This window comes from Fringilla coelebs (assembly GCF_963513975.1).
Source record: "Fringilla coelebs genome assembly, chromosome: 18".
NCBI classification, from domain to species: domain Eukaryota; kingdom Metazoa; phylum Chordata; class Aves; order Passeriformes; family Fringillidae; genus Fringilla; species Fringilla coelebs.
The window spans coordinates 12,557,248-12,582,915 of record NC_140044.1 but is presented as its reverse complement, the minus strand read 5'-3'; the positions used below and the strand labels follow the sequence as shown (position 1 = coordinate 12,582,915).

General features: G+C 54.5%; 2 protein-coding genes across 2 annotated transcripts in view; one reads left to right on the top strand and one right to left on the bottom strand.

Annotated features, from left to right (window-relative positions):
* Nucleotides 1–598: 598 nt before the first annotated feature.
* NECAB3 (N-terminal EF-hand calcium binding protein 3) overlaps nucleotides 599–25,668 on the top strand; it is a gene marked incomplete at both ends in the record, with an annotated part of 30,407 nt that continues 5,337 nt past the window's right edge. The window contains 5 exons of the mRNA XM_084218061.1: nucleotides 599–691; nucleotides 5,579–5,603; nucleotides 6,401–6,509; nucleotides 12,248–12,273; nucleotides 13,269–13,366. Coding sequence (XP_084074187.1) covers nucleotides 599–691; nucleotides 5,579–5,603; nucleotides 6,401–6,509; nucleotides 12,248–12,273; nucleotides 13,269–13,366 — 351 coding nt within the window. The remainder of the gene's footprint in view (nucleotides 692–5,578; nucleotides 5,604–6,400; nucleotides 6,510–12,247; nucleotides 12,274–13,268; nucleotides 13,367–25,668) is intronic.
* On the bottom strand, nucleotides 22,797–23,906 carry ACTL10 (actin like 10; the record flags this gene model as incomplete). Its single annotated transcript, XM_084218031.1, has 1 exon — nucleotides 22,797–23,906. The coding sequence occupies one exon, from the start codon at nucleotides 23,904–23,906 to the stop codon at nucleotides 22,797–22,799; it is 1,110 nt and encodes a 369-aa protein (XP_084074157.1).

Here is a 25,668-nt window from a genome sequence, read left to right as displayed (position 1 = left end):
GCACCGGGACCCAGCGCGGCCCCGCCCCTCTCCGCTCCGCCGAGCCCATTGGTGGTTATTGATGTCAATCACAGCTCGTGGCCAGTCGGATGGCGGCAGGGGCGGGCTCTCCGCGGAGCCAAAGTTGGCTGGGGCGGCGGAGCCGCTCGGCTGAGTCGGGATCGGCGGGGCGCGACCTGCGCACGGACCGAGCCGAGCCGGACTGAGCCAACCGAGCCGAGCCACCCTGCCGAACGGAAGAGAGCCGAACCCGTCTCTACAGCACCGAACAGAACCGAAGCCGTCTCTCCGGCACGCAGCTGATCCCTAAGGCTCGGAACCAGACCCATCCCTCCCGCACCGAGGCCGTTCTTTCCGCACCCAGCCCATCTTTACGGTACCGCACCGAGCCGTGCCCTACGGCACCGCACCGAACCCATCCGTACAGCAGCGCCCCTGCCCTGCGGCACCGCATCCCAGGGCACCGCACCGAACCCGTGCCCTGCGGCACCGCACCGCATCCCAGGGCACCGCACCGCGCCCTAAGGCGCTGCACCCTCCGGCTCCGCTCCCCGCGGCCCCGCGCCCCGGTGCCCGCAGCACCGCGCCCGGCGGGACCATGATGTCGTGTGCCGAGCTGCTGGCCGTGTGCCTGCTCTCCGCAGATCGCGGCCCCAAGCCCCACCGCCAGCCGCTGCCCATCTTCCACGACGTGAGTACCGCGGGCGGGACCCCCGCAGCCCTGCCCGGCCCCGGGCTCGCCGTGCCCCCCTCGGGGAGCCGCCGCACGGCTGGCGTCGGGGTGAGGCTCCTTCCCGGAGGAACCGGCCCGAGGGATGCGCCCGTGCCAGCCCGGAGCTGTGCATGGTCGTGATGGCTTCAGTAATGATGTCGTGTCCTTCTGCTGAATGCTGGGCCTCTGGTGGCTGCGAACAGCCCACGCCTCATCCAGAGCTGGCTGTCATGACTCCCGGAGCGGGAGCTGTGTGGCAGGAACGCCGTGGAAGGTTCCCTGGAGCTGTTCACAGCCACGGGATCCAGCAGAGCGTTGCCTGCGGCAGCCCCCGGGTGCAGCCCCTGTCCCTGCCCCTTCCCGCTCCGGGATTGCGGAGGAGGATGCTCCGTGCGGGTTGGAGGTTGCCTCGGCATCCTGGCGGCTGTGGGTGGCACGGGGGAGTTGGAAATGCAGGTGGTGTCTCTGTGTTCGGGGATGCTGGCACGGTTCCTCCTGTCACACCGCGTCCCCTCTTGTGACAGGGGCCGGGGCTCCGGGGGAGGCGGCTGCCTGCCGGCCATGTGCCAGGGCCGGTGGCACAGCCCTGGCCAGAGCCACCCCTGGAGCACCTCCGCGGGGCTCGGCCCTCCTGCTCCTGCCCAAATCTCCCTGGTGACAGAGCCCTGGCACTGCCGAGTGTCCGGCACCGCTGCGCTCCGAGTCACCCTGTGGACCGGAGACATGCGGGGACAGAGGTGCTGCCCCTGCCCTGCCGCAGGGAGGAGGAGGAGAAAGCCAGCGAGGGTTAAGGATGAGGTGCCCGGGCACCCGCGCAGCCCAGGTCAGTGCCAGCTGTCACGTCCCAGCTGTCATCTCCGTCCTGACCCGCTCCAGGTTCCCCCCCGTGCCCCAGCCCATCCCAGAGGAGGGGAACGGCAGATCCCGGGCAGCACTTTGGGAAGGTGAATGCCCCGTCGGGTCCAGTCCAAACCTCCTGGCACGGCCAGGGAGGCGCCGGGAAGCGCGGCCGTGGTGCCGCTCAGCTGCCAGCTGCGGTCAGGGTCTCTGTCCTGCCTGGGGGGCTCGGGCTGCCAGGCTCCGCAGCCAGCATCATTAACCGCGCTAATTACTTGGCTGAGGGAAGGTGGGCAGGAGGGGGCGGGTGGTGACAGCTGTGTTCCAGTTCAGCTCCTCAGGGCACTCGTTGAGTCGCACATCCATCCCTCAGGGTGTCATTAAAGCAATTAAAATGGGAAATGTTAACAACGCTAGCAGCTGCTTTCCGGGTTCTGACGCCTTCTCTTCCTCTACCCTCTGACTCCTTTGCTCCCACCTTTGCTCCGGAGCTCGGCAGGGTGAGTTTAATCGCTGCACCTTTGGGTCTGGGCACTTGGCCGGTGCCCAGCTGCCCCCAGGCTGGTCGGGGTGAGCATCCCCTTGCAGCAGGGCAGGAGCCCCGCCTGCCTCCCGGCAGCGCTGCCCACCACACATCCCGGTGGCTGCTGCTCCGCTGGGACCCGCCAGCACATCCCCTGCCTTTGGGAGAAGTGAGGAGGAGGAGGAGGAGGAGGAGGGCTTTGCCCGAGACGCTTCGCTGCAGGCGCGGTGCTAACCGCAGTGCTGCCATGGCCCTGTGCAGCATCTCCAGCTCAGGGAGATTGGTCCCTCAGGCTCGGGGCTTGCTCTGTCCCCTCCCGGCACACGGGAGCTTCGGGAAGGACGGCGCTCTGGTGCCTGGCCGCAGCCTGCCTCAGCCTGCCGCGGGTCGATGTCGCATTGTCCCCAGGGCAGCTGTCCCCTCCCCGGACCTGCAGGCAGGGAGAAATCCTGTAATCTCCTCCCTGTCTGGGGTACGTGTGGGGCTCATCCCATAAATAAATGCCGTTCCAGTGCCTCTTCCCTCGGTCCCATGAGGCTGCGGCTGCTTGGGCACAAGCCCAAGGGCTGAGGGAAGCATCCCAGGCTCCAGCAGTGCCCCCGTGCCTCTGGGGCTGCACCCTGAGGCAAGAGGGGGATTCCTTGTAGGGCCCTGATCCCACTCCCAGCCTGGCTTTGTATCACCTTCCCCTGGCTTTGTCCAGGGTGCTGTCCTCGCTGGGGACAGCCCTCAGTGCTGAGCCTGTGCCGGTGCCCAGCACTGGCCCCGTGGAGCGTGGAAGGGCTCTGTGCTGCTTGGGCTGGGCTGGAGCTGCTCCTGGGCTCGGGCAGGGGCAGGCTGGCTGCAGGCAGAGCCGTGCCAGGGACTCTGCAGCAGATGTGGCCTTGCCCTGGGGGCTCTCACAGCTCCTGCCTGTGCCACGTTCCTTTGGAGCTCCAGGCAGCACTGGCTCGTGTAACTCACTGAGCCTCGTGAGCAGGCATCCACTCTGTGTGCTCAGGCTCCTGCTGAAGCCAGGATGGGCTCAGCCCACATTAGAGACCTCCTCAGCCCCAGGGCATCTCCCCTGAAGTTGTGCTCTCTCTCTGAGCCCGCAGAGAAACCCTGCTGAGCAAGGCCAGCCCGTGAGTGGGAAATGTTTGCCCTCGCTCGAAGCGCCTGGGTGACGTTTGGCTGTCTCTGGGATGAGCTCGGTGGCCTCTGTGACACCTGGAGCCACAGAGGTGTCACTACACGAGCCATGTGTCCCTCTGATGGCACAGAGCTCTGCAGGATGAAGCTTCTCCCTTGATGGAGAGTCCATGGCAGGGTGGGACCCACGGGTGTGCCATTCACATTCTCTGAAAAAATCCCCTCACCCAGGGCTTTTCTCCTGGGAAGCTGAGAAGCCTCAGAGAAAAGGAAAACAATTCTGATCTCATTTGCTTCTCCTGTGTTGTGCTCACGTGTGGAATGTGTTTGGAGATTGTTCACCCACAGGTGATTGTTCCATTGGGTTCTGCTGGGAGTTGTTTTCACTCTTTGGCCACTCAGGGCCAAGCTGTGTCAGGGCTCTGGAGAGAGTCACCAGTTTTCATTATTATCTTTTAACATTCAGTAAGTATCCTTTCTGTATTCTTTAGTACAGTATAGTGTTCTTTAATATAATACAGTATCATAAAGTAATAAATTATCTTTCTGACAACATGGAGTCAGATTCACCATTCCTGCCTTTGTTGGGGCATCCCTGCAAATACAATACCACGGGTGCTGCCCCTGCATCTGTGAGACACCACAAGGAACCCGTTGGCCTGGAGAAAGCTTTGCTCTAAAGCCCAGAGAAATCAGCAGTGTTTGGGAGCTGCAGGTTCCCATCTCAGCTCCACAGAGTGTGCTGTGTGCTGCTCAGGGAGTGCCCAGCCCCTTTCCTGGCTGGCTGGGATCCCAGGGGATGGTTGGTTCCCTGATGCTGTCAGCCCAAGGCAGCCCCAGCTCCTCAGCTTGGGGCGGGAGGAGCTCGCTGTGCTCACAGGAGCATCCTCCAAGGAGCTGTCCCTGCTCCTGGTCCTGGCCCTGGGGCAGGAACCAGGGAGCTCCAGCCCTAGAAAAGCCTGTGCCCAGCTGCAAGCCAGAGGCTCAGGGTTTCCCTGGGCAGCTCCTACTTTGCCTCAGGTTCTCAGGGGGATGTCAGGGCCTGGGAACACAGAGCTGGCGTGGTACCGCTGCCTGTGCAGCCACTGGGGCTGCTTGGGCAAGAATAGAAAAGTTCTGTCTCCTTTCCTGGCCCTTTTTTCTTTCCTAATCTTTCTTCAGACCTGCAGATTTCTTCATCAGCCAGTATAGTAAATCAAGGCAACCCCGATGAAGGGGAGGAATGATGAGGAGGACTCCATTGATATCAGAAGGCTAATTAATTACTTTATTATACCCTATTATTCTATATTATATTACACTGAATCTGTACAAGCACTCAACTGCACTCCCTGCCCAGCATCTCGTGACTGTCAGTGACAGTCCCAACACACACCTGGGTCCAACTGGTCAGTGAATCAAAACATTCACACCAGAATCCAATTATCAATTCCCTTCAGGTAAACAACCTTCCACCAGGCATTCCACTTGTGAACAACACAGGAGCAGTAAATGAGATAAGAATTGTTTTTTCTTTCCCTGAGGTTCCTCGCTGTGATTCCCAGAAATGTCCTTGGGAAGTTGTGCCTTCCTTTTCTCTGAGAAGAGAAATGCAGCCACAAGCCAGGATGATATAAAGCACAGTTTCCACATAGACAATTTTCTCTTGTTGGCTCCATTAGGATATGCTGGACAAAATCTTGTACATTTTGGTCTGGGAAAACATTGCCAGGCTTCAGAAGTGATGCTGTTCCTCTCTAGAGTCAGCCCCAACAATTCCTGGTGAATCAGATCCCAGCAGGGCTGAGCAGCCCCAGCTTTCTCCTGGGTCATGGGAGAAGCCTCATGGTTGGGAATTGAGACCCTGAACTGGAGCAGCTCTCCAGCTGTGCTCTGTGGCAGAAGCAGTTACAGATTAATTAATTCATTAATGATTAATTGCAGTGAGTGTGCCTGCTGAGGTGCTGTGGGAAGGGCTGTGCTGAGGGGTGGTTACAAAGCTGCTCCTCCGTGCAGGTGCTGGAGTGCTGGTGATGCACAAAGTGCTTCCTTACAGACTGGGTTTGTTCCTAATGTTCTTTCCTTTAAATGGACTGAAAAATTAAACAGTTGCCATCACAAGGATGGAGTCTGCTTTGCCTCTGTGTTCTCTAAAGGTGCTTGCTGTGAGTGCTGGGCTCACTCAGCCAAGAGCTCTGTGCATTAGAGGCAAGAAATGGCTTTAATCCTTGGCAAAGGGGAATTTCCCAGAGCAGCCTGTGCAGTCCCAACAGCTGGGGCTTCTCCCTGAGCTCCTGGAGGTGATTTTCCGTGGTGCTGGGTGCTGCCTGGCTCACTGTTCAGCTGCCCTTCTGTCCCTGCTGCCACGCTGAGCCCTGTTGTGTTTTGTCTTGCAGATTTTCCGGCGAGCCGACAAGAACGGTGAGTGCTTTGTTCCTGCTGCTGCCTCCCCCTCCCTGCCTGGCTCCTTCCCACTGGGAGGTTTGGCTGGAAGAGGGAGGGTGGAAAATGCTTTTCTGTTTCACCTGGATCCCAGAGCTTGCCCAGGAGCTGGGGAATGGGCTCCCCCAATTCCCCATTTGTGCACCACACAGGACACAGCCCCTTGCAAGCCCTTCCCCTGCCCGGGGGCTGTCACAGGATTGGTTCTGGCTCTGTGCTCAATCCAGGGTTTTACAGGTGCTTCTGGTCTGGTGATCCTGTTTTTGAGTGCCCCTGGAGCCCCTGGCATTTGGGAGTTAGGCTCTGCTACCCAGTTTTTAATCCAGCACCCATAAACCAAAAAGCCCAAAATCACAAATGGTTTCCCTGAGCCTTCCCATACTCTCTTGGGCTCTTTTCCTTCATGGTAGTTTAGGAGATGCTTTTCTTGCAGATCACAATGCAGTCCAGGAGCTGTAGTCCTCTACAGAGAGGAAGGAAAAAGCTCTTGAGTCCACAGAGAGCACTTTCTTTCCATGAAGATCTGATGCTGCCCTCAGTGTGCTGTTTGTTCTTGGACAGGGCCACGCCTTTCTGAGAATACCTTTAGGAAAGGGCTGAAATTCCCACCTGCAATTCCAGCAGCACCCAGTGTTTTTGTTGGGCTGCTGGGCCAGGCTCTCAGGGAGATTTGTGCTGTAATTATCATGCAGAACACGCCCAGCCCCGTCCCACGCAGGGCTGGGATGCTGCTTTCCACAGATATATAATTATTCTTCCCTTTTCTTTGAATGCAGATGATGGGAAGCTGTCATTTGAGGAGTTCAAGAACTATTTCTCTGATGGCATCCTGAGCTCGGAGGAGCTGTGGGAGTTGTTCAGTGGCATTGACAGGCGTCACTCAGAGTGAGTACCACGGTGGTGGCACTGAGGAGATGCAGGAGAAGCTAAAACTGCCTGACTGGAGGTGGAGGAGGTTGGGAGGCGGGTGTGATAAATAGTCAGGGTGAGACAAACCCACCTCTTGCCACAGGCAGGTGTTCAGAGCCACTGAACGCCAGCAGCCGGCCCTGGGAGTGCTGAGAGCAGCCAGACATTTTGAAAGCAGCCATGCATTTCCTGCAGCTCCAGAGGGTGAGCAGGCACTGAAAATGCCATTCTTGTGGTTTGGAAAATGTGCTCCAGGAATAGCCAGCCCGTGGAGCAGGCTGTGTGCCTGCAGGATCCTGTGCTGCCGTGGGGACACACAAAGTCACAGACTCTGCCACTGCTGACTCAGGAACTGCTTGGCACTTATGTAAGAGCTGAATTCCACCACAAGTGGGCCTGGTGTGTGTAACAGGGAATTTAGGGCAGCTACTTGTAAAAAAGAAGCCCCACAGATCAGGAGAAGGAATTGTGTTTAGCTCTGGTCTCCTAACAGGGAATTTAGGGCAGCTACTTGTAAAAGAAAAACCCCACAGATCAGGAGAAGGAATTGTGTTTAGCTCTGGTCTCTGTGTGAGTGGTGCTGTCCAGAGGGCTCAGCTGGGATTCTCATCTCAGCTTTTTGGGTATTTTTGGCCTTGCTGGGGTCTCTGTGCCCAGCTGGGTGCTGTGGGTGAGTCTGTCCTGGCTCTGGGAGGAGCTGGGTGCTGCTGAACTGCATGGCTGGGCTCTGTCCACACGTTGGGGTGCTGCTGGGGGACAAGGGGCTGCAGCTTCCCCCCAGTCTGGGGGGCAGGTTTGGCTCCCCCTGCACCTCTGACACCCTTGAGCAGGGCACAGGTCCCTGCCAGGTGAGGAAATTTGGGGCAGCCTGGTCTGCACACGCTGGTCCCAGGGCAGTGGCACAGAGGGCCCTTGTCACACTGAGATGCCAACAGCCACCAAATGCCACCAACAGCAGGCACCCAGTGTCATCACCCACCCAGGACTGGGGCAGGGGGAATGGTGGACTCCCAGTGCTGGTGGAGCTGGGTTTGGTTCCCACTGCAGGGGTGGGAAGCAGGAGATGCCTCCTGAAAACCTCTCTGCCTCTGGGCTGTGATCCCAGGAAGCTGCAGTGAGTGTTCCCTTTCCTCTGGAAATGCTCCTTTCCTCTTGCTCCATTTTGGGGTGATCTCAGAGCCACAACAGCTCTGGCAAACACAGGGTGCAGCAAAAGCTGTGTCCAGGGAAATACAGGTTGGATATTGGGAAAAAGTTTTTCATGGAAAGGGTGATAAAGTTCTGGAATGGCTGCCCGGGGCGGTGGTGGAGTCCCCATCCCTGGGTGTGTTTAACAAAGCCTGGATGTGGCACTGGGGGCCAGGGTTGAGTTGAGGGGTTGGGGCTGGGTTGGACTCGTTGATCTTGAAGGTCTCTCCCAACCTGGCCATTCTGTGATTCTGTGAAGCTGGGAGCTTTAACCCAGCTCAAAACTGAGCAGGGAAGGTCTCCTGCCTTCAGGTGAGGTTTGTTCCATCTGTCTGGAGCAGCTGAGGAGGCCTGACCGGGCTGTGCTGCCCGGGGAGCTGTGGCTGCAGCAGTGCCCCACACTCGTTACCTAACGAGGGCAGCTGTGACAGCACTGAGCTGGTGACATCTGTCAGCAGGGTGTGAGCCTTGGGTCTTTGTTCCCTTCCTGCCACCAAGAGCAGAAGGGACCCTCACACAGAGTTGTTTGCAAATTCCTGCAAATGTAGGAAATGTGGGGTTTGGGGTGTGCAGGATTTGGTGTCATATGAGGGTTGTGCTGGTGTCCTGCTGTCCCCATGGTGGCTTGGACAGCCCTTCTCCCCTGGCCTTGTTCCTTGCACTGTTAGGAACTTAATATTTCAGTGAGCTGGCCGAAATTTGCTGTCAGATTGAGGAGTATTACCAAGCTGGGAAGTAGCTCCAAGCTCTCCAAGCAGATCTGCTGTGCTGCTTTTGTGTCCTGAAGTTTTAGTGATGATGGGAAAGTTTCACCCTCCATCCAACAGGTGGATTTGGTGCTGTGTTTGTCATGTCCAGGCTGGAATTTGTGTTTCCTCATCCCTGCCAGGCTGACCTGGGGAGGGGCAGTAACAGAGACCTCCATGCCCAGACCCCTCCTGACCCCCACCCACCCTGGAACCTGCAGCTGCAGGGCCCCAGAGCTGGCAGCTGGGAACATGAATATTTCAGAGGTCTCCCCCATTTCTTGTTGTCCTTGCAGAGAGCCCCATGCTCTCCTCTGTCCCCCTGCCACCCCTCTGGCTCTCAGGTGGGACACTGGGCCTGTGTCTCACACACCTCTGCTGGGATCACTTCAGAGCCTACATCTCCACACCAGGCTGGTTTTTTTCTGCATTTCAGAAAATGGTTCCATAAAGTGTCCTGTTACAGTGTCCCCTCACTTGAATTCTGTGACATTTCAAAGTTTCTGTTGAAGCCAAATTCAGCTCTGGGTGGCAGCTGGTACAACAGCAGGTCCATGGCTTTGTGTGGCTGGTCCAGAGCTCCACAGCAGCTCTGGCAGTGGCACAGTGAGGTTCATCTTCCTGGAGAAAGGCATTTCCACCTTCTGAAATGTCTGAGTGAGGAGAGATTGAGGTTTTTGGAAATACGAGAGCTCCATAGCTACATCAAGAATTGCAGGGGTTGGATGCCTGCCCTGTGAAACCTGCCCAGGGAAGTGTGTTTGGATTTTACCTGTCCTTCTGTCCTGTACCTGCTGGGGAAATGTAGGAAAATAAGGTCTGGAAAATGCATCTTTCCATGAGGGTGTTCAGGAATTGGGTGCAGATTGCTCAGAGCCTTTGACCTGGAGCCACAAGGGATGGAAGTGCTGACCTGGTGCCTCTTAAAATCTTCTGGTGGAAATAACCTCAAGCCTGTGATAGTGGGGAAGAAGGGATTTGTGTGGATTCCCTCTTCTCTCTTCACTCAGAGACTGCAGCATCTGCCAGCCCCAGATGATGGAGAGTGACTGAAGCAGTCTGTGTCACACAAAAAGGGTTTGGAAAGCAGATCTGTGATGACAGTGGAGATTCCCAACATGATAAATGATAAAAATTAAAAAAAAAAAAACTCGTCTGCTTTTCTGCAGCTGATTGCTGTTTTCTTGCATAAATTCCAGGCACATTCTGACAAAATCCCAACAGCATAATGATGACAAGCTCCTCCATCATCAGTTCAGGCTTAATTACAGTTAATCAGTGGTTTGAGCACAGTCAAAATACAGCTATGGGAGATGTGGAGAGCCTCGGGATGAGTGCTTTGGAGGCAGAGGATGGCTCTTCTCCTGGAGTGGGAACGGCAGAGAGGGAAGCCTGCTGCCCCTGGCAGCCCTGCAGAATGGGTCAGCATTTGGTGTGCTCATCCTCGGGGTGAGCTCCACCCTGCTTTTGCTGGGAATTAGTGCTGGCAGCGCGAGAATGGCCCCAGCAGCCCCGGGGTTTGCCTGCTGTGCTCTGTCCTGCCCTGCCTGTGCCCGGGGGCTGCTGCAGCCTCTGGGACACGGCAGAGGTTCCCCTGCAGGGCTGCTGGTGCAACAGGCTGCAGATCTTCCCCTGGGCAGCTCCCAGAGGGATTTCTGCCACGAGACGTTGATTGGGTCAATGTGCAGTGGTTTAGTGATTGATTAGTTAACATTTCTTTTTAAGCAGCAAGCAGCCAAGATATGAAGAGTTATTAATAACCTTGGAAGCCGCAGGGTGGGAGTTGAGGGCAGCTCCTTGTCACACCCTGCTGGAGCTGGGATGGCAGTGACTCGAGCTGGTGGCTCCTTGCTCCTGCTGAAACCAGTCCCAGTCACTGGGACCGGTGCAAATGCCTGGATCATGTGTGCACAAAGTGCCCACGTCCCCTCTGTGGTGATTTGTACCCCTGTCTCAGGTGGGAGCCGGGGTTTCCCTGCAGTGCCAGCGCTGGGGTGCAGCTCTGACAGCATGCTGCAGTGCCAGGGCTCTTGCAGCACTGCAGCAGCTCTGCAGGCTCCAGGCAGCTGCCAGAAATAAAAGGGAAAACTTCAGAAGGAGCAAACGCTTTTCCCAGTGCACACTGGTGCCCCAAACCCCTGTATCTGTGTCAGGCAGAGCTGCCCAGAGATGGGATCAGCAAAGTTGGGCAGAGTGGAGGTGGCAGAGAGAGGGGCTGTGGCTTTTCAGGTTTATCTGGATCGAGTCTCAAGGGAAACATGATTTTTTTTCTCCACTTTACAAAGTGCCTGCAGTGCCTGGTCAGTGCGCAGAGCCCTGCCTAAATCAGCTGCTGTGTGTTTAAAATAGCTGAGCTGAATGCCAGCCTCACCCTGCCCCAGGTGCAGTCCCAGAGCAGCCTGCAGCCCCCTGCTCTGGCTCTGCCACCCCTCACACCAAAATATTGCCCTGCTTTGGACCACTGCCCACTGTTAAAGGGCTCTGAGTGGAGCCCAGGAGAAAAGGAGAGACAGAAACAGCCTTTGGTGTCTCAGGAAAAGCTGTAGGGAGATTTTTGCTTTAATTCTTTCACCTTAAATGGCATTTTGGACACTTCTCTGATTTTACATGGGGGTGTTTTTGTCCCTTTGCCCTGTGAGCAGTGTCAGGGGGGGACAGGGTGATGTGGCCGTGGTTTCCCACCCCTGGGCAGCAGAACTGCAGCATTCCCTGTGCTGGGAGCCTGGCAAACTCCAGGTACTGCCACGTCCCCCATGTGTGACAGCACTTAAACACTTACAAAACACTTGAAAAGCTCTCTTTGGGGCTCTCTTCCACTTTCTCAATCAGGATTAAAATTGGTTGTAATCATTTGGGGGATTTTGAGGCAGCAGGCAGCCTGGAGCAGAGGCTGATTTGAATAAATGCCACGCTGGGTTCTGTCCCTGCAGGCTCTGGGCATGGAGAGCAGCTCTGCCTCCGTGCCTTTGGCCACCTGAGCACATCCTGCAGCACCATGCACACCCATCCCAGAAGCTGGGGCTGGTTTTGAGCATTGGCCTCCTCCCTCCCCACCCCAGCAGCCTCAGGAGGGACCTGCCCAAGCCCTGCAGGGATGCCAGGGGGGATTGTGCTCTCTGTTAGTGAAAAGGGATGGGGTCTGGCCCCTGCCTCCAGGATTTTGGAGCCAGATCCCTGCTTTCATGGCCTTCAGGGCAGGAACAACTGCTCTGGAGGGCTGGGAAGTCACCCAGCCCCTGGGACCCGCAGACAGCCCCACAGCAGCTGGGCTCTGAGGGAGGAGGAGGAGCAGCTGGAGAGATCTGGCCACAGGGAGGGCCTGGGCTGAGTCAGGGATGAGCAAGCAGGGAGCCCTGGCTGGATGTTTCCCACCTTTGGGGGAAGAGGCTGGGTTGCAGAAGCAGCTCCAGGCTCAGAAATGGAGCTGCCAACCCAGCCAGGGCTGTGGGCACCTCCATCCCAACCCACTCTGCTGTCACAGGTGCTCTCCCAGCACACTCCAGCTCCAGGAGATGGTGGGGGAGCAGATTTCCCTGCTCCTTCAGCCCCTGGGTGCTGCAGGGGCTGGGAAGGGCTCCTGAGCTGCTGGCTCTGAACCTGTGCAGCTCCTTATTTTGCAGCTTGTGAAATTACATGAACATGAAAATGCAGCTTGTGAAATTACATGAACATGAAAATCCACCAGGACTCAAGACAAGCCCCCAGACCCCTGCTCACCCCCCACTGTTCCCCCCACACCAGCCCCACTATCTAACAGGAGCTTTTCTGTGTTTCTTGCAGCAACGTGGACACGGAGAAGTTGTGTGGTAAGTCAGGGATGTTCCTGCCCTGGAGAGCTTCCCCTCCCCAGGGTGTGTGGTGGGGTTTGTGTGTGTCTGACCTGGGCTGGACTGGGTGGCTTGAAGGTCCCTGTGGGTGGATCCCAGCGCAGAGGGGCTTTTCCCAAGGGGAGAGGTGTCTTGGTTTGGAAAGCCAGGTGTCTGCTAAGGAAGGCAGGAGCCTCCCCTGAAATGGAAAATACAAAACCCCTCCCTCTGAATTGTTATAATTTTGAAATTAAGGGGCTCTCAGGCAAAGATGTGGGAATAGGAATAACAGTTCTTTATTAGGAAAATTTAAAATACAAATGCAATAGTACAAACCAACCCTGCCAGAGTCAGGCAGGCGCTGTCCCCTGTGTGTCAGGGTGGGGGCACAGCCCCATCCCAGGGGGGCTCAGCCCTCCTGCAGTGCCAGCTGTGGCTCTGCTGCAGCAGGATCCTGCACAAGGGGGGAGTTTTCCTCTGCAGCTCCAGGGCTGCTGGAGATGGGCCTGCTCTCCCTCTGGGAATGCAGGGCAGGAGAAAGCTGCTCCTCTGGGAATGCAGGGGGCAAAGGCTGCTGTGCTGTTCCAGGGCAGATTGTATCCAGGTAGGAATGCTTGGCTCCTGCCCTGGGCGCAGCATCTCCCCATGGGATGATGGAATTGGATCAGCCCTGCAGGGACACTCAGTGGCCATGGACAGCAGAGATCTGCTGGAGGGAGGATGGGCTGTGGGAGAGATAAAGAAAACTGCCCCATGGACAGCAGAGAGCTGCCCAGCTCTGACAGGTGGGAAATAGGATACACAGCCCTGAACCATATTTTACAACCCAGAACAACAGGGAAGGACTTTCCATTTCAGTCCACGTGGGGGAATGATTCTGAAAAGGGAAGTGAATTCTCCCCTTGCAGCTCTGGGCTGAGTGTGGGGAGCAGGAGCAGGGGAGGCAGAGGTGGAGGTGCTCAGGAGCCTGACCATGGTGTTCTGTCCTGCTGCAGATTATTTCTCAGCATACCTGGGGGAATACAGGAATGTTCTCTCTGCCCTGGAAACGCTCAACGCTGCGGTGCTGGCAGCCATGGACAAAACCAAGCTGGTAAGGAAGGCACAGGGGAGGGCAGCTGGGTGGGAAACTGGAGCTGTGGTGAGCTCAGCTGCTTCTTACTGTGGAATTTGGGGGTTGGAGGCAGCAAACCCCTCAAATCAGGGGTGTCTGTGTGTGCATGTGCAGGCACACAGCCTGGTATCAGTGGATGGTGTTTGCTCCTCCCTTTCCCAAAAGCATCTTCTGAGAAAGCTGCTCAGGCAAGTGTGACAGTGCTCACAGGGGTCCCAGGATGAGGGAAGAGACCAGAATCTTGACTCCATGTTCAGAAGGCTGATTTATTATTTTATGATATATATTATATTAAACTATACTAAAAGAATAGAAGGAAGGATTTCATCAGGAGGCAGCTGAGAATAGAAAAGGAATGAATAACAAAGGCTCAGACTGACTGAGACAGTCTGGACAGCTGGACTGTGATTGGCCATTAATTAGAAACAACCACATGAGACCAATCCCAGATCCACCTGTTGCATCCCACAGCAGCAGACAATCATTGCTCACATTTTGTTCCTGAGGCCTCTCAGCTTCTCAGGAGGAAAAATCCTAAGGAAAGGATTCTTCATAAAATGTGTCTGACAGGCAAGTACAGACAGCCACTCAATCCACGCTCTCAGCACAGCTAGGTCAGCAAAAAGAGGTGGAAAGGGTCTCTGGGTAGAGTTCCAGCAAGGTTTGTTGTAGAGTCACACTGAAGGAATCCAGGGACAGGGCAAACAGTGAGTGTCCTTGGTTAATTATGGGGTCAGGAACCAATGATTTGGGGGGCACAGGGACAGTACAAAAGGCAGTGATCTATGAGGAAAGGACAGATTAACATAGCTGCAGGAGAAGCCCTTTCAACTCACCGTAAGGTGAGGCACTCTCGAAGCCTCTGGTGAATCTTCCAGTGCAACATCCTAGAAGTTTCCTTAATAGGCTCAAAGGTGTTCACAGAGAAGGGTAAATTCAAAACTTTTGTGCTGTGAGATCTTATCTGTGTTCTGGGGACATCATTTATGCTCTGGGGACATCATCCCCCCTTGCAGGGCTCTGGCAGTGCCTGTTCCAGCAGCTCCCTGCAGTGTCCTGCCCACAGACACTTTCAGGGAGCATCACTGAGAGCCTGTGTCGGGTTCTGAGCTGGACCAAAGTGTTTCCCCCCAGCAGTGGGGCTCCAAACGAGCCCTGCAGGGCTGATGGTGCTCGGGATGGAGCCCAGCCTGGGCAGTGCTGCAGAAGGGGGACAGGAGCAGAGCTGCAGTTCCTGCTCTCCCAGCCTGGTACAGGGCTCATTCCTGCCCCTCTCCCTGCAGTCTGTGCTGATGGAAGCAGTTTGGAGGCTGCTGATTAGGGCAAGCTCTGAGCCCCAGCTGTGCTGGGCAGCCTCGGGGTAAGGTCAGTGGGGAAAGGCAGCACTGGAAGGGCCCTGCCCAGGGACCAGCAGCTCCTTCTGCACCTCAGATGTGTCAGAGGGTTCAGCAGCGTGCTTGGGCTGCTGCTGAGCCAGGGGAGCACCCTCCCTTTGAAGCAGGTGAGGGCCATCATCCATGTGAATGCTCCTCTGAGCTCTTGGTCACACAGACAAGAAAAGGGGACCAGCCCCCCACTCACCAGAGTGGTGTTTGTGCCTCTGTAGTGTCTGGCCCTCTCTGGGCTTTCCTCTGGCCAAACCCAGCCTGAGTTTGTCCTGTGTGCCTGAGTTACTGCAGTGTCTGATGCAGCCCTTTTCTGAGCCAGAGATGGGGCAATGAGAGGTGTTTTCAAACCTACCTGTGGAAATCTCATGCCGGGAGAGGGAATCTCCTGAAAATGCATTTTCTCATTGGTTCAGGTCCCTGGCCCCACTCCCAGTTATTAAATACAAGTCCAGAGGGAGAGGAGGAATCCTTTCCAGAGAGCTGTGCTTTATTTCAGTGCCTTTCTGCTCTGGTTTTTTGGGTAATGAATGTGTACAGTCAAGTATTTCTCCAAAGGGCAGCACAGTCTCTCTGCCCCCCAGTACTGCTGTGAGGCATTCACTCCCTCCAAAGCCCCTGTGCCACTGCTGTTCCCTGGAAAAGAGAAGCAGGTTTTTCCTGCTGAAGCAAATTTTGCTGGACTCGTTTCTCCACCTGTTTGGATGTGCCTGGAGCCAGGGCAGTGCAGTGTGCCCAGCACTGCTCCCACCCAGGAGGGGTCTGTGCTGATCAGGGGCTCTGAGCCCAGCCCTGATGTGCCCAGTGATCCTGATCCTCCTGGGATCCCCTCCCTGCACTGCTGTGCTGGGCTCTGCTCTGGGCAGGAGCCCTGGGATGGATGGCTGCCACTGCTGGAGGCTGCAGAGATGATCAATGCTGCACTCCTACCTGCTGGCACTGAGAGTGTTCCCACATTTGTATTTCCAGACTCCAGCTTGAGTTGTGATGGGATTTGTGGGCTGGATTTTAGCAAAGCTCACACCTCTGTGAGCCAGGGCAGAGAATGTCCCACATGACACTGCCCCTCAATGCTTCTGGTTCAAACACCTCTCTGAGCACCCTCCTGCAAGAACCAGATGAACTTTGACCCCAGGGAGCTGCTTGAGCACTGAGAAAACTGGAATGTTGGAACCCTGCGTGCTGAGAATTTCAGGCTTTCTGTGCTGACAGGCACTGACCCCCAAGAGAACACTGCATTTGAACTGAGGCCATGGAGAAGGCTTCCAAAATTAAATAATAGAACTAAGATTATGAGTGTGTAATTTAAATAGAAGTGTGTAATATCACATAGTAGAAAACTTACAATTTAAGGATTTAGAATATAAACTACATATAATATATTAAAATATATAATATAAAAATAGATAACATATATAGAATATATAAGTTATATTTATAAATATTAAAATATATAGAATAAATATATATATTTATATGAATTTATTCTAGACTATAAATATTTTATATATGTATATATAAAACAAGATAGTTGTTTTATGGCAGAAGGTCTCCTTCTCTTCACCTAATTCTTCATGAGTTTGCGTAGAATTGTGTAATGGGATTAAAAAATCCATATTACAAGCCACAAGTAGTTAATTATTAAAAGTAAAAATAATTGAAGTGTCATTTCTTAATGAAACAGTTTATCCTTTAAAAACCTTGTAGAGAGAGAGATTCAGCTCCATTTTCAGTTTATCAAAGTACTATAGAATTCATAATTTGTGAAACTCTAATATAGATAAGAAGTAATAAACACCTAAGTCCAAACAAGAAATGCCATCTCACGCATTTAACCCCAACCTTCACAAAAAGGAAGCCAAGACTCCTCAGTGGGAGAGCCCTGCTGAAGGATCTGCAGGCTCCTGCCAGGCTGTGCTCAGGAGGACTTGGCCTGACTCTGGAGCAGCAGTGAGGTCCAGGCTGGAAGGGAGGAGGAGAAGGAGGAGATCTCTGGTTTGAGCTGTGTCCCAGCACAGCATCTCTTGGCTAAGGCATGATGCAGCTCCAGCTGCTCAGCCCTGCATCCTCCAGGGACACAGGTGGAAATGTGGAATGTTGGATTTGTGGGGTGCCCTGATGAAGGCAGGAATGAGGAATCTGACTCCATGTTCTCAGAAGGATAATTTATTACTTTATGACACTATATTATATTAAACAACACTATACTGTACTAAAGAATACAGAGAGGATACTTAGTGAATGCCACAAAGATAATAATGAAAACTGGTGACTCTCTCCAGAGCTTGGCCCTGAGTGGCCAAAGAGTGAAAACAACTCCCAGCAGAACCCAATGGAACAATCACCTGTGGGTGAACAATCTCCAAACACATTCCACACGTGAGCACAACACAGGAGAAGCAAATGAGATCAGAATTGTTTTCCTTTTCTCTGAGGCTTCTCAGCTTCCCAGGAGGAAAACCCTGGGCAAAGGGATTTTTCAGAGAATGTGAATGCCACAGTGGAATGAGCAGGAAAACGCCCAGGCAGTCTGTGGGGACTGCTCAGACAATGCCAGTGAGCTCCAGGAGGGGAATCAGGAAATGGAGGCTCAGAGGGAATGTGCCATGGGGTATTTCGGAGCTGTGGTTTGAGGCAGTGCTGCCAAAATCCTTCTTGGGATGGAATGTTCCCAGCTCTGTGAGTGTCCCTGTGGGCCTGGACACCTGGCTTGGGTCGCTGGGCTGTGTCCCAGCTGTCCCCTGGCTGGCAGGCTCCTCCATCTCCTTGTCAGGAGGAACCCTGGGACAAAGTGTGAGAAGTGCAAGCTGGGTTTGTCCTGGGTGCCTGCAGCTACTGCAGTGTCAGATCAGACCCTTACCTGACCCACTGATGGGGCAACTGAGAGCTGTTTTCAAAACTTTTATTCCATTTTCAGTCTCATGTGAAGGGTGAGACAATACAGATGTTATAATTCACATTGTCACAATCAGAAGCCAATATTTCCTAATTACAAAACACTGTGAGCATTGCTTGGCCTATCAGCTTTAGCTAACATTTTAAAAACTTTTTAAAACTTATACTATACTTCACACCTATATATCTATATATCTATATATCTATATACCTATATACCTATATATCTATAGATAGATATATATATATGTGTGTGTGTATATATATGTATATATATGTGTGTATATATATAAAATAAATATGTATATATAACATATATATACTATATATATGTTATATATTATATATATACACTATTTACAGGGTATATATATAGCATATATAATAATAGACTACATTATTATATAGTAGAATAATATATATTTTATATATAATAGATAAATATGATATATAGTAATATATAGTATGTATTTTATATATACTATATAAAATTTATACTATATATATGTTAATATATATAGTTTTATATATATACAAAGTATATACTTACATACTTTATACTTATGCTATACTTATACTTTTAAAAACATTTTTAGTTTCATTTCTCTCTCAACACAACAATATCTATCTTATTCTATGATGTTTCTAAGTTAACATTTCTTATCTCAACGTTTGCATACAAATTTGCACTATGAACCTTCTGTCAGATTTTAAGAATTTTCTATAAATCCCACACTGCTGGAAGCTCTGTGTGTGTGTGAGCAGCAAACCTGCTCCTGGTTGTTTTTATGGATCTACAGGAGGAAACCAAACCATTAGGGGTTCCCATGCCTGCATCCTCCCTCACTGGGCTGCTAGGAACATGCTGAAGAAAATTTGCCTTGTCAAGAAAAGAGGATTTTTTCCTTCACATTCTGTCATTCCCACTTATTTGTAAAATATAACTTGGTAGCTGTGCTGTGGTGTGCTAATTACACCTTATTTTGTGGCTGAACTTCATGTTTGCAATATAATTGTGTAGGGGTAGGAGGTGAACAGTGGAAATAGCTCAGGAAACAGCCTGATGTTTCTCACAGGGGGTCTGGATGCTGAAATCTTTCCATTCTCCAGTGTGCAAACATTGCAAACCCTCACATAAATTCCTCTCCTAGCCAGGCAGCCTCATTGACCCTTGAACAGGAATTATGTGGCCACCCATTCCATTCTGTCCTGAGCTTAACTATCATCATAAGAAATCAATAAAACCCCTCAAAAGCAGAATTATAGCAGCTCTTGCCAACTTGGTGATTTTCAGCTGGGTAAACAGAGCTGAAATACCAGTGCAGGACCAAAATTCCTTGTCTTGAGCTTGCTGAGTTATTTCCTTTGTGACTCCCAGCCACAGGGCTTTGCCATGAGCAGAAAATGCTGTGCTTGGTGGGTTTATTGAACCTCTGATCACAGAGGGTTTGACCTTTGTGCAGCATCTGATGAGAGGATTTTGGGGTTTTTTCCCCAAAAATGAGGAGTGCGATGGGGGCCGGACTTTGGGTTCTTTCTCTCCCCTGGCACGAAATTTTCCCAAATTGCTGCTGAAAGGTGGAGCAGCCTTTGGAGCTCTCCTGGGGGATGGTTATTTCCATCCTGTCTCCAGCACGTTCCCCTGGGTGTGCTGTGTTTGATGAGGCAGGAGGCAGCTGGCACTGCTGCCATGTCCCCGTGGGACCCTCCGCAGCCCTGTCCCCTCCTGGCACAGCGTGCCCTGGGCTGTCACCCCACTCTGCTGCCTGTGCCTGGCTGTTTGGGGCTGTCAGGAAAATTCATCCACAAACATCAGAGGTTTATGTCCAAAAAGGAGACAGAGGAGTCCTGTAACTGTATTCCAATAAAGGGAGAGGCCATGGGGCATTCCCCTGGGGTCTCTCCAATTTTTGGAGGACTCAGCCTCCTTTTTATCCCAATTTCCCAGCCACATTTCCCTTCTCTCTTTCCCCATAGCTGAGGTACTTGGGAGGTACAGCCTTCCCAGAACACCTGATACCAAAGATTTCCCTCTGATGTATAACCCTCCCTTTTAATTTTTAATTCTTACAGAATTTAGGGGTTTTTCTTCTCCATTGTTTCTTTCAATATCTAATTTCATTTATCAGCAAACCTACAGTTTATTTGTAAAGGCAAATATCTTTTTCCATTCATCAGTCAGTGGAATCCTTCCCATTGTTTCTTTTATCTCCCAGTGCTGGTTTTATCTACCAGCAGACCCACAGCTGGTTTGGAAAGACAAATCTGCCATTCCTCTCAGGGTGTCAGAACTGCCCTGGGTGAGCTGTGGGGCTCGGGGCAGGTGAAATGTGGTGTTGGTGAGAGCAGCTCTGCCCCTGCCATTAAACTCCATCCATGGGGGATGTGGGGCTTAGGGCGTTCAGGGTGGGAGCTGAGAGGATGGGGAGTGCTGGGGGACAGGGTTGGTGCTTCTCCCAGAACCTGGCCCTGGGAAGGTGCCAGATTATGCTCATTTCTGACCCAGAGATGGGGCAACTGAGAGGTGTTTTAAAAACTTTCATTCTATTTTTAACAATACAATAACAATGTTATACTCTAACAGTAAAATTTTGTACTGAGTTTCAGTACCAAAAAATTTCCATAATTAAATGTTACTTCCCATCATTCTATATACAGAAACTCAGGTTTGTAGTACAATTATACTACCACAGTACCCCCTAAAAATAAAATTGCTGACCTAAATAAATTCCCACAGGAAGGTGGGAGTGATGTGCTTGGGGAGAAGCCTCCAAGCCCCAGGCCAGGGGAAGTGTTTGTGTGCCCAGGCTGTGGCAGGGCTGGAAGGACACCTCAGAGATGGGAGCAGACCTCATTTGGCTGATGCTGGGGGAAGGGCCCTGGGTGGTGCCAGAGGGATGACAGGACTTGGATTTGGATTTTGGGCAGTGAAACTGATGCCTTGTGAAGGCTGCCCTAGAATAGACCTGGACAGAGCTAAAGAATAAAGCAGGGATTTATCCAAAGGATCTCCTCCATGGACCCACCTTGGGCAGCACCAGAGCCCAGCCAGGGCTGCACCCAAGATGAACCAAAATGGCCCCAAAATGCCCGGCCGGGCACGGGGTCTCTCCCTGGGATCAGCTCTGCTCCATTTGCACCTTGCAGTTCATTGTCCCATCCCAGCTTTAGCCCCTGCAGTCCCACCCTGCTTGTTTTTCTCTCTCCAGCCCACGGGGTTTGTGCTCCTGGGCTGAGATTTGGGTCATTTGTCCTTGATGCCCAGCTGGAGCAGGAATTGTTTTGTCTCCCTGCTCTGTGCACAGAGCTCACCATCCCCTCATGAAGCCCAGACCCACACACTAAAGCAGAACAGAATCTGAAAAATAGAAAAGCTAAACCTGAGGCATGAGAACAGACTGTGCAGGGCTATGTGGTGGGAGAATAATGTTCCTGCTGTGCCTCACTGGGGACTCACTCCCTCCAGGTGTGTCCTGGGGAGGTTGGAGTGTCTCTTGTTCCCCTTCAAGCAGGGATGAGTCCAGGCTGGCAGGAGCTGGGCAGGCACAGAGAGGCAGTGCTGGCAGGGCTTTCAGTGCCTGCACACCCTGGGATGAGGAGGGGAAGGGTGGGCAGGGATCCCCAGCCCTGGGCTCTCCCTTCCTGGGGCTGTGGGCACGGAAGGCTTTGTGGGAACACGTGGGATACTTGGCTGGGAGATGAGAGCTGCACCTCAGTTTGTTGTGGCTGCATCTTGTCAGTGTGGCTGCCATCCTCCCTCTGAGGCAGGAAAATGAGATTCATTTTCCAGCAGGGATGAAACCCCCATCCCCCTGGCCCATGGTGCTGGGGGTGCTGGGACCATCCTTTGCTGACTCCAGCATGAGCCCAGAGCCTGGGGGATGAGCATCCATCCTCTCCCTTCCCTTCCCATCCAGCCACAGCTGTGCCCAGTCAGACACAGCTCCTGGACTGGCACAGAGCACCCAGAGAACCACGAGGGGCTCAGGACCCTCCCCTCTGCTCCCTTTCTTTGACACCAGCAGTGGAAGGGTTACAACGAAATCCTTCTGTGCAGAGCTTCTGGAATTCCAGATCCTCATTGTGCTGGAGAGAAACACAGCAGGAATTGGAAATATTTGACCCCAGTAATGGGGTGGCATTGCTGAACATTATTTTGGACATGGTTCATGGGGCCTGGGGGGGTGAGGGCAGCTCTGGGTGCTGCAGCCTTGGGGTCACACGAGGACACCACAGGGAGGGCAGGGATGCTGCTCCAGCCTTGTCTTGTTGAGGAAAGGGGTGGACCTCTCCTGGTGGATGCTCCTGGGGAGCAGCCAGCCCTCCTGCATCACGTGGAGGCTCCTTCCTCACCCTCCCTCTGCTGCTCCTGTCTCTCTCAGAGCTCACGGTGCCATCCTGCAGTTTCTGTGTCCCTTGAGGAGCTGGCACGGGGCTGGCCATGGGGACAGCAGTCTGCTGTGACAGCTGGGCTGTGCTCCCCAGCTGCTGCCTTCACAACCTCTGATCCCTTTCTGATCATCTGCCCAGCTGAGTCAGTTCAGCCAAGCACAGCCAGGTGAGGAAATGCCTGCCCAGGGAGCTGAATCGGCTCCCTGAAGCACCAAACGACCTTCAGACCAAAATTAAAGGGGTGAAAGCAGTTCCCTGCTTTTCAGCTCAACTTCCTCAGCCAGTGCTGACCTGTTCCAGTGCCAGGTGAGGAATCACCTCCTGCAGGAAGTGGCTGCAGGGCAGGTGCTGTGTGGACCTTGCCCTCCTCAGCTCCTTCCTCCCACACCTGTGGCTCCCCTTAGGGGTCCTGCAGTGCTGACAGCTGGAGAAGGTCCCTTCCTCATCCTGGCAGCTGCATTTCCAGTTGGGAAATGCAGCCTGGAGCATTAGGATTGCCTGAATGCCCCCAAACCAGGCAGTCAGCGTGGCCTGGATCCCCAGCATGAGCCCCAGTTGTTGTCCACCCCGATATGAAAGAACCTGGAGTGGCAGTGAAAAGCACTTTGCTTCTTTTGGGGCGCTTTAATTGACTTTGCACCCCTGCAGCAGCACAGGAGCCACTCGGGCACCGCTGCTGCAGCTGCCCCTGGGGCAGGGCAGTGTTTCAGTGACACAGTGGGATGGCTGCCACCTCTCTACTGGAATTTCGTGTGCACGTACGCGGCCCCGTGCTCCTGGTACTCGCCCCTTGTCATCCAGGCCTGCTGGAAGGAGGTGAGCGAGGCTGCCATGGAGCCCCCAGCCCAGGCTGCCGTGCCCCTCCTGGGGCTGGCCAGCACCTCGATGTGCACACCTGCTCCTTGGAAAAGGAGGTTCAGCTCCAAGCACATCCTCTCAGGAAAGCCAGGGAACAAGGAGGAGCCTCCTGAGAGCACGATGTTGCCCAGCACGTGTCTCCTGGCCTGCTCGGGCACCGTCTGCAGGCTCTGCCAGGCCAGCTGGTGCAGCCCGGGGCAGCCGAGCTGCAGCAGCTGGGGCCGGAACAGCGGCTCCGGGCAGCAGAAGCGCTCCTTGCCCAGGGTGATCCAGCGCCCGTCAGGGGTCTGGAATCTGGCTGGGGAATGGGATCCCTCCTCCTGGAGGTCTCCCTCGTAGTCCAAGGACACGTAGCAGCATTGCTCCTTCAGCTGGGTCAGCACCTTCTTGGTCAGGGCCTGCAGCGCCGAGGGCTCTACGTGGCTCTGCAGCAGCAGCCCCTGCAGGTGCCTGGACAGGTGGTCCCCGGCCACCCCCAGGCTGCGGGTGCCCTTCCTCAGGGTCTGGCCCCCCCAGACGGAGGTGACGTGGGACAGGGCTGCCCCGGCCTCCACGGCCAGCCCGGTGACCCTGCCGTGGGCGCAGAGCGACAGGAAGCCGCTGTTGGCCAGGTGCAGCGCGGGCACCCCCAGGCCCTCGAACAGCACCTCGGCCGCCTTGGCCCTGTGGGCGGCGGGGCAGGACGGGGACTCGGCCAGGAGCACCGGGTGCTCCTCCGGGGACACTTTGAGGCAGCAGCACAGCAGGTGGCTCCACAGGGTGTTCATGGCGTCCCAGTCCTCAACGAGGCCGTGCTGGAGCGGGCAGCGGCGCGGGGCCGCGGCCGAGCAGCGCGGGCTGGCCGTGCCCGGGCAGGGCTGCCGGGCGGCGCCCACACCGCAGGGCTGCAGCAGCGCTGTCCTCAGCACGCACTGCGGCTGCTCCTGCCCCGCCAGGCCGCCCCGCGTCAGGCGGCTGCCGCTGTCGATGACCACCGCGGGCTTCGGCATGGCTGGCGCTCCGCAGGGATGCCGGGCACGGAGGAGCAGCCTGCAGCGGGACAGGAGGGGTCTGGTGAGGGCAAAGCAGGCTCAGGTGCCTGCTCTGCCCCGCTGGGGGACAGCAGTGACTGCTCTGGAAGTGGCTGGGTTTGCGCCTCCTCGCTCCCTGTCTCGCTGAGCATCCCTCCTTGGGTACCTTGTCTCCATCCCCCGAGGTTTTCTGGCAGGGCAAGGACAGAATTTCAGGTGGTTTAAAGGAAGCAAGGGAACACTGGACAGGAAAGTCGAGTGGTTGGACCAAATCCTGGGCTGTATCAGAAGGAGAGGGGCCAGAAGGTCAAAGGAGATGACTCCTCTCATCTACTCTGCTCATTTGAGACCCCATTTGGAATACTGGGCACAGTTCTGGTGTCTCCAGCATAAGAAGGACATGGAACTGCTGGAGCAATTCCAGAGGAGGCCACAGAGTTTCTGTGGGCACTGGAGCACCTCCCCTCTGGAGACAGGCTGAGAAAGTTGGGGCTGTTGAGGCTGGAGAAGAGAAGGATGTGTGGAGGCCTCCCAGCACCTTCCCAGAGTGTGAAGGAGCTCAGGGAAGCGGGAGGGGACTCTTTGCCAGGAACTGTGGTGACAGGACAAGGGGGAATGGGATCAAACTGAAAGAGGGGAAATTTAGGTTGGGTATTAAATGCATGAAGTTCTTTACTGTGAGGGTGGGCAGGCCCTGGCACAGGGTGCCCAGAGCAGCTGGGGCTGCCCCTGGATCCCTGGCAGTGCCCAAGGCCAGGCTGGATGGGGCTTGGAATACCCTGGGACAGTGGAAGGTGTCCCTGCCCATGGCAGGGGGGGATTGGAACTAGATGATCTCTGAGGGCAATTCCAATTCCCTAAAATGCTATGATTCTGTAAATGCTGCTGCCAGCAGAGCCCATAGCACGCAGAGAGGAGCTGTGATCCCAGCTGACAGAGAAAGACAGGAGTTTGGGGTGCCTCCGTGTGTGCCCAGGCCCTTCCCTGGCTCTCTGTGCCTCCCAGACCTGCTCCTGTGGCATGGCGTGCCTCTTGACCCGGTCTTTGGGCACTCTCCAGGCCAGGTGAGCCCTTTGTTCTCCCCAAAGCTTCTCACGTGCCCCTCTGGTTTTACACCACCCATCAGAGATTCATCAGGGAGTGTCTCATGGAAGCAGACAGGCTGGCACTGTTTCCCTGGGCAGACAGGGCACAAAGCCATCCCTGCCTGGGCCTGCCAGTGGTGGGGGGGTCCCTGGAGGCACTGCCAGCACCCAGGGGGCCACCACAGGCTGCCAGCCGTGTCCCCAAGCCCTGCAGGACCCAGGGGGCCACCACAGGCTGCCAGCCGTGTCCCCAAGCCCTGCAGGAGCAGAGCAGTGTGTGAGCAGGGGGCACAGGGGATGCTGTGCCAGCCCTGGGGCTCTCCCTGGGGCTGGGGGCTGTCCCTGAGAGTGACCTTGACCTTGTGGCTTGTGTCCATCTGCCTCCTCCACGGCTCCAGGAGCTGGCAGTGCTGGGCCAGGGCTGGCAGGGCTGGGCTGTGGGTGCTGGGCAGGAGTGCCCATGGAACCATGGCTGCATGCCCTGCTGTGATCTCACAGTGATGCACCCCGAGGTTCTTCTGCCCCTCAGTGACACTTCTGCCCCCAAGTGTCACTTTGGCTGATAATTAAAATTCGATTGAAACTCACCCCTTTTGGTTTATTTAAGGGACAGCCCCTTCCAGGTGTGGCTCTGCTGCTCCTGCACAGGGGCAGAT